At 41.3% G+C, this 12786-nt stretch overlaps 1 protein-coding gene across 2 annotated transcripts in view; it reads left to right on the forward strand.

The window, feature by feature from the left end:
- The window catches only part of LOC122801015 (NACHT, LRR and PYD domains-containing protein 1a-like), a 1015111-nt gene that overhangs the window by 336970 nt on the left and 665355 nt on the right, over nt 1-12786 (forward strand). For both annotated transcript variants that reach the window (XM_044070467.1, XM_044070468.1), the window contains one exon: nt 9139-9228. In XM_044070467.1, coding sequence (XP_043926402.1) covers nt 9139-9228 — 90 coding nt within the window. The remainder of the gene's footprint in view (nt 1-9138; nt 9229-12786) is intronic.

Genomic DNA, 12786 nt, shown 5'->3' on the forward strand with positions numbered 1-12786 from the left:
AGTACAAGGACAAAATGATTGACTTCAACAATTGTTTAAGCTTCTGGTGTCATTCTAAGGGGATCCAGTATCTGTCTGCTTGGGATGACATGGTCGACAGACCATGATGCTTTGTCACAGATGGCCTGCACCTGTCACCCCTGGGATTCCGGATACTGGCTAAAGCTCTTGCTGCCCCTATAGTGCCTTTTTTAGGCAGGGTTCAAATAAGTTCACCACCATAACATGAACAGGCAAACAAAAATTGAAGGTAATGCTAGTCAATGCTAGAAGTCTAAATCTCAAAATGCACTCACTCGAGGCACTTCTTAAAATGGAGAACATCAATATCTGTGCAGTGACTGAGACTTGGTTCAAGGCTCCAGAAAGCACCCCTGCACTACCAGGCTATAACTTATACCACACTTTTCGGCCATGTAACCTGGACCGAAACACCAAAGGCGGAGGTGTGTCCATATTCATTAAAGATATCCACAACTCCAGGCTAGTTGCTCAGCATAATGCATCTGAGGTTATCCAAGTGCAACTAACTCTTGGCAAAACTGCAATCCAAATTGTAGCTTGCTACAGATCCCCCACCATGCCCTAGGATTCCCACTCCTCTTTTCTTGATGCACTGGAAAATATTAGGGTTCAACCAAACATCGTAATAATGGGTGACTTCAACTACCCTACCATTAACTGGGAAAACTACTTGTGTACCAACTCTTTAGCTCAACGCTTTCTGGAATTCATAAACTCCAATGCCCTAGATCAACTTATCCACACCCCCACCAGGGGCAACAATATCCTAGTCCTAGTCATTACCAACATGAGTGACCGGTGTTCCACACCTGAAGTCAACTCCTCGTTGGTCCGATCCGACCATAAGTTTATCAACCTTGATATCCACATCCCGACCCCACCCCCCATTAAGGAAACCACAGTAAAAAAATTTTCCAAAGCCAACTTCATGCTTCTTAAGACAGAAGTGGTGAACTTCATGACACCCATGCAGATGGACAATACAGTTACAACTGCTGAATCCTACACAAATGCACTCTATAAGCACTTACACGAGTGCATGGATCATGCTATCCCAAACAGAACCAATATGCTATCCTCCAAAAAAAGGTAGCCAGTCTGGTGGTCCCCTGCCATAAACAAACTGTACAACAGAAGGAAGAAACTGTTGCAAAAGACAGTAAAATCCCATGAGTGGAGGAGCTCCCTGGTCAGCCTCAGTAAGAAGCTGAGATCCCTTATAAGATCCTCCAAAGCTAGCTACGAAAACAAAATCGCCACTAAATCCAAGGACAACCACAAATCATTGTATAGCTATGTCAAGAATCTAGATGGCAACACCCAGATCTGCTCTGAGTTGCAGCACAAAGGCATGAAAATTACAGAACCAACTGATACTGCCAACATCCTGGCAGATCGGTTCAGTGCTAACTTTCCCTCCCTCTCACCCCCTAAAGGGCCCATATCTATACAGAAAGAATGCAGAGTCCCTGTAATCACAACTACGCAGGTAAAAGCTGCACTCTGTAAAGCCAAAAACACAGCATCCATGGGACCAGACAACATCCCAGACTGCATTTTACACGAACTTCAGAACGAACTGGCTCCCCACTTAAGCACCTAGCATCGGGCTTTGTGCCCACTGAATGGCACACAGCAACAGTTATTCCACTCCACATAGGGGGAACCACCACTGATCCCGGGAGCTATCGACCTATTAGCCTGACGTGCCTGGTCTGCAAGGCCATGGAACGTATCATCATAGAACTCATAAACAAAGACATTGGTAACCTCCAAACTCTGGATCCCACCCAGTTTGGGTTTGTGAAAGGCAGATCATGCCTCCTGAACCTGATCGACACCATCCCCCATTCTGTAATTATAACTAAACTCACTAAACTAGGTATAAATCCCTACGTCACAAGATGGGTTGCCAACTGGCTCACCGAGAGAACCCACACTGTAAAAGTGGCAGACACCAAATCTAACCTCAAGGCAGTGACAAGTGGAGTGCCACAGGGCTCCGTCCTGGGACCTCTCCTGTTTGGTATCTACTTCTCTGAAGTACAGGCTAACACAGATGGCCTCTGGCTGACGAAGTTCGCAGGTGACTGCAAACTAGGAGCCATAGTCAAGTCCCCAAATGATATGAACATCCTACAGAAGGGCCTCACTGAGACAGATGCCTGGTGTCAGAGCCATGGCCTCAAGCTCAAAGCCAAAAAGTGCAGTGTCATCCCCTTTGGTAAAAACTATGTACCCATGAACTACCACATAGGCAGCAATCTACTTAACACCGAATGTGTGACAAGAGACCTTGGGACCCAGATGGACAGTAGTCTCTCCTTTGATAGTCACATCACCACAATAGTCAGGAAGCCCTTCTACGTGGCACACCTCATCATAAAAGAGTTCTCATCCAGGAAAAAAGAGGTCATTGTTCCCCTCTACTCATCACTCATTAGACCCATTATAGAGTACAACGCCCCTTTTGGAATGTACCTCACAAGACATCTGCAGCAGCTGGAAAGGCCACGGAAGTACCTCATAAAGAGGATTACTGACCTCAAACAAATGCCCTACACTGACCGCCTCAAAAAACTCCAGCTTTACTCTGTATCATATCGCCTACTCCGAGGTGATCTCTGCCTATCATATAAAGCTATGCCAGACCCAGAGCGGTTGGACATGCTACACCTAATGAAATCCCAATCTCTCCAAGCTACATGCTCTAGGGATATAAACCTTGTCACCACAATAAACAGGACATGCTGGAGGGATAGATTCCTATCCCAGAGATTTCCTATACTCTGGAACAAGCTACCCATCTACGTCAAGCAAAGTTCTTCATTAGCACTCTTCAAGAAAAATCTTGATGAGTGGATGGGAAATAGGAAATACACCCCGGGGATCACTTCTCTGTCTCTGCTGGACAGTGGCACAGGAAAATAACTTTCTTGGGTGGTGTAAGCTATGGTACCTTGCTGGCTAGGCTTACGTAGGCCCTTGGGCCGATAGCCTAGTACCTACCTATGAACCTTCTTTCCTTATTAAGTTGCTGTTCTTTTACTCTTTCTTTATTGGTAACTGTCAGTATTGAAGTACATTGCATTTAAGATATTATTGGTTAGAATGGTAGCAGCAAACTCGATGTGATCAGGGGGGACTGAGGCATTATAGATAGGGGAAGAGCTCAAGCTTCGGAGCTTCATCTTTTGTAAGTGGCTGAGTCGGATCCCACAGGTTGAGGAAGAATGAAAAAGACAACACAGATGGAACAATATGGTAAGTACATAACTTCTTTTTATAGCTCATTACAGGCTGTAGGGTATCCACATTTTTCATACTTAGATGACTTCTTATCTTTGCAGTCTTTTTCAAAGTGTCTGGAATCTCTCACTTGGGTGAGAGATCTCTTACACAAGCTGTGTTTCCAAGATAACATTCAAAAGTCTTTCTGACTAATTTACACAGGATTGTGGTCCTGGTATGTTAGCAAAACACCTTAGTTCAAGGAGCTTTTCTTCTACAGAAAAACATAGATCTATTTGTAGATCTGTCTAAGGTTTTCCACTCAGACACTGTGAGGGAATACCCCAGGAGTTTGGGTTTCATGGTTATCTGTGATTCTCCTGATAACCCTGGCAAGACTCCATATGAGAGTGAGACAGTGGTATCAGAAGTCTTTGATCCCACCAACATCCTTGTCTTTTCAAATCCCAGTGCTGCGGTCTGTCAGAAGTGAAACTACTTGATGATGTCAGCAAATATCCCTAAAGCCAGCTCTGCCCTGTTTCAGAGTAGTCAGTCAGTCATCACAGATACCAAAGACTTTGCTTAGGGAGCAGTTTCAGGTGGGATAAAAGTACAAAGTGTGTGAGACACCAAGAACACATACAAGCACATAAATATAAAAGAGATGCTTGCCCTGATAAAGAAACTCAACTTTGTGAATCATCTTTGGTCTCCTGGATCCCTTCAAGTTGTTACAGACAATACCACAGTCATGTGGTACATTAACAAACAAGGGGAAACCAGGTAGTATCTCTTCACAGACTTGCCATATTAACTTGGGATATAGGTTTGCTGCACAGTCTCATTCTTCAGGCATCCTACATTCTGTCAGAGCAAAACTGTGTGGCAGACAATCTGAACAGGACAAAGACAGACCTTCCCAAATGGAAACTAGATTGGGGGTCTTCCAAGATTTGATCAATCTGTGGCGAGTTCCTGAAGTAGACCTATTTGCCTCCTCTCTGAACAATCAGCTGGTAAGATTTTGCTCCATGATTTCATGCAAGAACGCCTGGAAGACAGATGCATTTTCCTTTCATTGAACATGAATATTTCTCTATGCTTTTCTACCTTTTCACTGATATCCAGGGTACTTGTGTTGATTTATAAAGAATCCCTGAAGAACATTGTGGTGACTCCCTTCCTTATTTTGGAAATAGCCAGTTGCAATTGACACAAGCTTCCTCTCAGAATGAATCTACTTCCGCAAGATCGGGGATGATTGATACACCCAAACCCCAATCAACTTCAACTTGAATGATTAGTTGAATTTTAGCTTGAATAATAGGGTCTTAATTCCCTTACCTATTTACTGAGGATGTGCATCAGGTATGGATAGAGGCAAGAAAGCCTATTAATAGAAAACCTTCTATTAGCAAATGGAAAAGGGTTTCTAGTTGGTGCCAGCATTACCATGTAGTGCTATTGTTTCTCTGATTTTACAATATTTTTGTGAGTTACTATTCTTTAGTCTTTCTTACTTCGCCAGCAAGGTTTATTTGTCAGCCATTTCAACATGTCTGCCCATGGTTCCTCCTCTTTCAATATTTTCTCATGTCAAAATGTTTTTCAAAGGTGTTTTGCATATGAAGCTTTCAATAAAACCTGTGACTCCTCCTTAGGATCTTAATTTTGTGTTAGAGAAGCTAATACTTGCCCCATTTCAACCAGCTAATCTGGCCATCTTGAGAGTCTTAAGATTTACTGATGGTTCTGACCTCTGTATCTGAGTTGCAAGCTCTTATGGTGAGTCAACCCTATATCCTTTTCCACAAATAAAGGGTTTTTTCGAAAAGTAATCATTCGTTTAAGCCTGAAGTGGTATCCAAGTTTATTTTAAGTGAAACAGTCCATCTCCTCGTTTTCTTTTCTGAATCTAAAAAGGAAGGAAGGACTCTGCATACCTTGGATATCCACAGCTCAAGTACTGTCTTGACAGAACAAAATCTTTCTGATCTTCGAATCAGTTGTTCATTTATTGATGCCACTTCATTTATTGTGAAGGTAAGAAGAGACAGCCTTTGTCAAAACAGACATTTCCAAATGGCTGTCTCAGGCTATTACCTTTTGTTATTCACCACAGCAAAACTTTTCCAGGCAGGGTCAATGTCCCCTCATCCAAGGCCTTGGCTTCATCTATGAGTTTTTGGAAATGGTTGGGTTCTAGAAGTATTCTAAAAGCAGCAACTTGGTCCACTATACCTATGATTACAAGGCATTACATGCTTGATTCCTTTTCTTTGTCTAGATCTGGCTTTGCTAGTATCATTCTCCATGGGCTCCTGGACCCTTCCTCTTCCATCTCCCAAAGTTAGTAAGCTAGGGTAATCTAACCATATAAGTAAGGTAGATGCAGCAGTGATCAATATGATGAACGTAGCAAGTAATTTACCATAACAGTAGATGTTCAAATGATCATTGCTGCAGTAGCTGCTCTATCCCTCCCTCAGTGCCCCTTGTTTTTGGTCTGTTGTTTTTACCAGGGTGTGGACACTTATTTTTTGTTGTTCCTTGCATTGTCCATTCAGGGCACTGCCTCACTCTCTCTCCACTTGTCTTTTTAGTCAGCTCAGTTTGAGTTGACTGATGTTTTACATGCATGGCAGGTTCCCTAAAGCTTTGGAAGCTGGCAGTCTGTTATGTCCTTGACAGAATATAACCCATATAGCTAAGGCTACTGCAGCAGTGATAATTCGAACATCTAATGTTTTGGTAAGTTTACTTACACAACTGTACTTTTTTTTTTTCATAACTGGGATAAATATTGGCCAGACTACAATCTGAACATCCTGAAAACTAGAATCCAGTTTGGTTATACTTACTGGTGCCTGACATACGCTGCAAGCCTCTTATACAGTGAGCTTGATGTATTAGGTATGTGCTGTGCACTTTGAAAGTCCAGGTTGCTGTTTTACCAAGCAGTCAGTGGCCATACTAAGTAAAAAAAAAAAAAAAAAATTCAGAGCACATGCTCCCAGGGGATATATCATGACACCAGTCTCCAGGTGTTCATAGTGTTTCAGTTTGATATCTTGTATTCATTGCAGGAAACTGTTTGTGTTCACTGATGAAAATATGGTCTAGACTTAAGTCTGCAAAGTCAATATTCTGCCTGTGTGGTTAGCAAATATATAAGCAAGACCATGGATGGTTATTTCTTTTCTGTCTTGGACCTTTGCATTAAGTCTGTAATTACTAGCCAGTGTGATTTAACTGTACTGTTTTCGGCACCACTTGTTGAAGGCAGAGACAGTCTTGTAGATAAGGCTTTGGAAGATATGTATTGAAAACAGCCTTTCTCAGAGAAATTATTTGAGGATCCTTAGCCTAAGGACAACTGAAGTGGGAGGAGACAGTATAGAGCAAGGTGAAGGAAGTTCATGCCACAGACTTCACTTCATTGCTTTTTCTCAAAATGTGCATGTATCTGTATGGCCCCTACTCTCTCAACTACTGCTGCCATTACAGTGAAAACCTGATCACTGAATCTGCATGAACATAGTCACATTATCTAAGAAAGCTACAGATGCTGTGAATCCTGGACTGAAGTAGTAGAAATAGTGGCCAGCTTTTCCTGTCATACTTCATTTGGGAAAATATTGCTATTGTTGGTCCAGCTCTGGGTTCTTACTGTGTTCTACAGGGGGTTCTGTTTAGACCACTCTCACATGAAGTGACTACATTGCATAGCCAAAGATGAAGATTCCTTGTAATTTTGGCTCATGCCATACATAGCCTAATCCTTTCTGTCACGCTTGACGTGATTGATTTAGACCTCTTGGTATGCTGGATACTGACCAAACATATGCATGAAAGTAACTTCCAGATGTTAGCAAACAGCTTCATACTGATCATTGTTTGCATTGCACAGCAATGTTACAATGTCAACTTTTTAAACCATCCTTTCCCTGTTGCAACAGGACTGATAACTGTAAGGTATGAAGTCTTCTGCCATATTATTGTCTTCTGGGAAACAGGGTAGTTTAATGTACTTTGCTTAGAAAATTAATATATATAGTAAGGTGTTAACCTTTCTGGTCTGTCAGTCACAGTACAAGAATTCATCATATTCTATTTTGTGACATTGGCAGCCCTTCATATGGTAACCTCTTACTTGTAGACATTTGGTTTCTAGCACCTTCTTAGAGGCCTCTGCCCTTTGATATTTCATGTGCTTTACCTTGGCTACAATCCTGTTGTCTGTGTTCGGTTTCTGTCAATCTCATTGGTACCACCTGGTTTGGACTCCTGGTGTTGCATGGCATTTTGGTTTGGGATGATGTTTAGGAGGTTATTTTAAAGGAAACCTGCAACAGGCAGGGGTTCAGGCTCACACTAATGTGTGTCTTCTAAGGTGGAGAGAAGTATGCATTGTTGCTGTTACCCATTATTGTTTGCATGCAAGGCCATTACAGTGGACTGTGCATTGCTGTTAACTGCTGAGTCATCACAACATGTCATGTCTCCTAGCTTTAGATCTTTATTTTGATCTTTGACTTGATGGCTGTGTTGTTCAGTCTTAGAATTCTTTATTTCGTCCATCAAGACTAAAGCAGATCCACACAGCCTTTGAGGAAAGGCGAACTCACTAATGTCAGTTTGTGTCTTAGGGTCCTTGGATTTTTTTTTTTTTTTTTTTTTTTGGAGCAGATACTCAGAACATTACTGTGGAGCTAAGTGCCATTATACATACACTTCACGTTCTGGAATTTGATCTCTTGTCTGAACACCTTCTGTTTAAATCAGAACAGTAGTCAGTGGTCTGGCAGTGGGTAGCATGAAATCCTAGTGCATGAGCTGGGAAACATGTTGAGTTTTGGGTTGGATGGTAAAATGCATTGCTTTTCTTTTGATGTCTGTATCCCAGTGAGGAATACTGTGTCATACATGCACTGAATTGGTATGTAAATCCACCTTTGCTAGTTCAGTTTTACCCAGCAACTGCAAACGTGTTTATTAGTCATTTGAATTGTTTGGAAATGGATCTCTTTGCTGAATAGGAAAGCAGTTCTCTCTCACTTTTTTCTGTCTTCAGTAGAACTGAGGATCATGGGGCATAGGCTCCTTTAGGGTGACATTCTGTTTCATCTTTCCCTACTGGTGGGGGACGACGTTGATCTCGGGGAATGGCACCACTGGTAAGTTTAATCTCCCAGCCTGATGAAAGCCATCTATGCGCTTATCTGTAGTGGTAAATGGAAGTACATCACCTTTTTTGATAGGGACATTTGCCCTTGATGCATTATGTGTTTTGATACTGTGCTGTATAATTTACCTTTATAATTTAGGTTTAAGTTGATTTGTTGTAAAAGTACAGTGTTATACTTTGCCAGCTGTCCTTGATGTGATCAAAGGCACTTTTTGTTTGCCTTGTAGAGTTTGCATAATAGTTATTGAGAAGGATACTCAGAATAATCAGTTCCTAATCTGTTAATTATTCTGGATGCTTTTATTTAAAAGCATATCAACTTTTTATAATGTTTTTGTCTTGGCTACAGTACATTTGTTTTTGAGCTGTAATTCTGTAATATTGAATGTTAAATTATCAGTAGGGCATTTTTATGGTTATTGGAGCATTTCTCCCCAGGCCTCTGCTGAAAACAGGCTCTGTGGAACCTCGTCGGACTTTCCCGGTCAACAAATGTTAAATAAAAATAAAATAAATAAAATTTAAGGTTTTTATTTTAAAGATTGTATTCAGTTTTTATAAGCTTTTACTCTACAAAGTACACATTTGCATTTTAACTTTTATTATTTGGTTATTTGTGTTTTAATGCTGTGGTTAATATTTATATTTATGAGAGATGTTGTAGAGTGTAACAACTGTTCTACATTTTATAGAGGACACAGAAGAAAATGAAGAAAGAGGAGATGAAAAAGAAAAAAATGACCAAGATGATAAATCTTTAATAGCAAGTGCAGAAACATCAGGTAATAACCACAATTACTGAATTGATGCTGTGTAGCACCTGCCATGTACAGAGTAGGAGGATGCAGTTCATATTAACCTCTAATGTCTGCATTGCAGTGTAAGATAGCTTTCCCTTGCTGCATAACCTAATTCTAACCATGCACAATGCAAAATCCATTTATTTCTGGTTCTTGCTGTTAATGTACAAATGAAAAAGCAAAGAATTTTACCTTTTGACTCAAATCAATAATGACACTTCAGGATGTGCAAACTACTTGTTTATTCCATAAACAGCACTGGGAGACTGCCTACTAAAATCTTCAGAAACAGTCTCAATGAACAAAAGAGAAACAATTCATATTTATCTATCTATATATTTATATATCTATATCTATCTATCTATATATATATATATATATGGCTCTAGGACGTTTGATCGAAAGATCAAACATCCGAATCCATAACCACTGAACACATTTTAACGAAAGAGCTTTCATCGAAAAATCGCTTTCGCTAAAGCACGTTAATAAAAAAAACACTACATTTATGTTTCTGCGGGGGAGCTTTGCCCCCTTGCACCCTCATGTGGGGGGCTCTGCCCCCCACACCCTCCCTCCTTTAATACTCTCCCTCCGAGACCACACTACAGTGAGGAAAAGGGAATTTTCCCTTACCGCACCATAGTACGGCCTCGGCAATAGGCATACTTACGTGAAAGTGCTTCTTCGTTGAAAAGCACTTTCGCGTAAGTATGCTTGCCCTAAGTGGATTCGGACGTTTGATAGATAGATAGATAGATAGATAGATAGATAGATAGATAGATAGATAGATAGATAAAGATATATATTTAATATAACTTTTTATCAGCTGCATGCATGCAGAATTTTGACTCTACATTACTTTTATCAAATCCATGTATTTTAAAATATTTTCAACTCTTGTGCTTCTCACTTAGAGCTTCACGTGAACACTTCACAAATATGCATTTTAAATTAATGAGCTACTTGTGTTAAAATTTATTGTCCTTCAACCTTGTAAAATTCAGTACCAGTCCACACTATGTCACAGAGAGCCTTGTAGAAACTCATCTCCCATCCTGAGAAGGCCAGAGAGTAACTATTCCTTATTTCATTAATCCAGTTTCAACCAGATATCTGCCACAATTCATTACCTTTCTGAAACAAGACTTTCCAGCATAACATCCTTTAACTTCTTCAGCACTTAGTTTGCCTTCAACTGTTTGTCAGTACACTATAGCTTGCTAATAGAGAGAATATAATTGTAAGGCACTTAAAAATACAAGGCTACTACTTAAATCATATGAAAATATACCTTGCATAATTATACATCTGTTTTTTCAGTTTTCCTTTGACATAAAAATGTCATAAACATTTAATTGGACTCATTTGTGAAGAAATTACAAGTTGCTATGTGCTCAGGGAAGAACGAGCATGAGACATAACAACTGTCTGCAACAATCTCCTCATTTGACAATAAAAGTGTCACGTAGCACACAGTTATATTTTACTTTTTCTTAATTTGAAAAAATATGCCTCAGCATCATAAAAAATCATCATCTACAGTGATTTGACTCGCATTTACTTTAATATCATTAGCAGATACCTTTATAAGTGGCAATGTGTGTGCGGGTGAGGTCAAGTATTTTGTAATCATGGCCTTTAAAACCAAAAATAGTAAAACAACTAAAAGAGTAATACCTGTTATTGTAATGATAGCTTATAATGTACTGGTTCCTAAGTTACCAAATGCACTGCCCAACCATTCAAAAAGTGTCCATTGTTTAGCAGTACTATCTGGGTCTTTGGCCCTTTGCTCCATAAAGTTGGCCAACATTTCTTGTTCATCATGATAGTCACTAATAGAGGAACAACACTGACTTCCTGTAAGGGAACATATCCTTCCCTCAGCAGCTATCATTATGTTAAGTGCCAGCTGATTTTATAGTACTAAGTTCAAATTTCAGTCATTTCTCGATTTGCCATCCTGATGTGATGTGAAGTATGGATGTTATGTAGTCCAATCTCGCTTACATTCTTACCCTTGGGTTCGGAGCCAAACCTCGGCTCTTACTCGGCCATACTCTAGCTCGAAATCTTCAATTGGGTCGTGGCTAAGAGGTATCCCATACTGCAACGCGCCCATCCCAGATCTCGTTTGCCGCTCATTACGCTCAGACGTGGTCTCGCTCTTGGCCATGGCTAAGTATAATTTTTTCTTCTAAATTTAAACAAATTGTTGACCAAAAAGCTATTTTCATAACTACCTTGTGTGTATTGTTTCTGCTGGTTGTGTGGCCGGTTCCGTTGGCCTTGTGGTATCCCATTTGCCCCTTGTCTCCACTGCTAGGCCCGTTTTTCAGTCAGAGGACCTTGTTCTTCCTACTGTCCAGTTGCAGTTTTTCCTATTTGTTGGTGTTCTGTTGTTTCTGTGGTGTTAGTCTCTTGTTTCCAGGGCTAGGCCCATTTAAATTAGAGGACCTAGTTCTCCTTGTGGTTGCTCGTGGTCTAGGCCGTTTCAGTTAGAGGGTCTAGTTTCCTGCGCCCTTCTGTGTTTGGTTTTGTTGCAAGGGTGTTCCTGTGTTCCCCTGTGTGGTGTTATGGAGTTTTCTTGTCAGCATGTCTAAGGATCCCAAAGAACACAGGCCTTCGGGCTTTAAAAAATGCGTAGAATGTAGTAACAAGATGTCATTAACTGATGGGCACTCAGTGTGCGTGTACTGCTTGGGGGCTATTCATCTCCAAGAATCCTGCTTGTTCTGCCACGCTTTCAGTCCTCGTGTACTGCAAGACAGGAAGAACATGCTTATCTTAAAAGGACTACTGAAACCTTCCTTTGAAGAAGACTTGGAGAGGTCTTCTAGTTCCAGATCCTCTCCTTCCAAACCGGACAAGAAATCAGAGAAAAAATCTACAAAAAAAGCGCTCTCCGGCTCCGTCAGTTTCCTTGGAGCCACCAGAGAAAATCACTAAAACTACTGTTACTTCTTCGGCTCCATTGGCTTCGGTGCTGACAGAAGGCAGTACACCGACTATGTTGACATTGGCTCCCAGTATCTTGGAGCCAGTGACAGATATTCTAGTTCGGAGCCGGTCTCCAATTCCTTGATCAGTTTCTCCGTCTCATAGGTCTCCCTATGTAGGGAGATCCAGATCTCCGACCTTATCCTCTAGGACCCTGTCTGATGACGATGTCGATAGAGTGGTGCAGAAACTGCTCCAGTCATCGTTGCTGGCTAAATTGTTTTCGGTTCCGGCCCAGTCGGCCCCGGAGCCCATCCTCCCCTCCTCTTTGGCTGTTCCTCCGAGCCTTTTTTGGCTTTTGGAGCCAGAGCTGACAGTTCTGTTGGATGTCGTGAGGTCGGTTCCAGTAGCCCTCTCGGCTCCGATCCCCACTCCGACCCCATCGGCGCCGTCAGTGGGGTTCAGGATTCTTGGTTCACCGGTCGGACTCGAGAGGGAGGTCTCAGATTGATCTTCGGCTCCTAGCCTTCCTGTCGGTGCTTCAGCTCGGGTGAGCTTGGATCCGACATCGGCTTCGGACCTCATCTCTTCGGCTCC

This window comes from Protopterus annectens, chromosome 4.part1, assembly GCF_019279795.1.
Source record: "Protopterus annectens isolate FY-2018-M chromosome 4.part1, PAN1.0, whole genome shotgun sequence".
Lineage (NCBI taxonomy): Eukaryota > Metazoa > Chordata > Ceratodontiformes > Protopteridae > Protopterus > Protopterus annectens.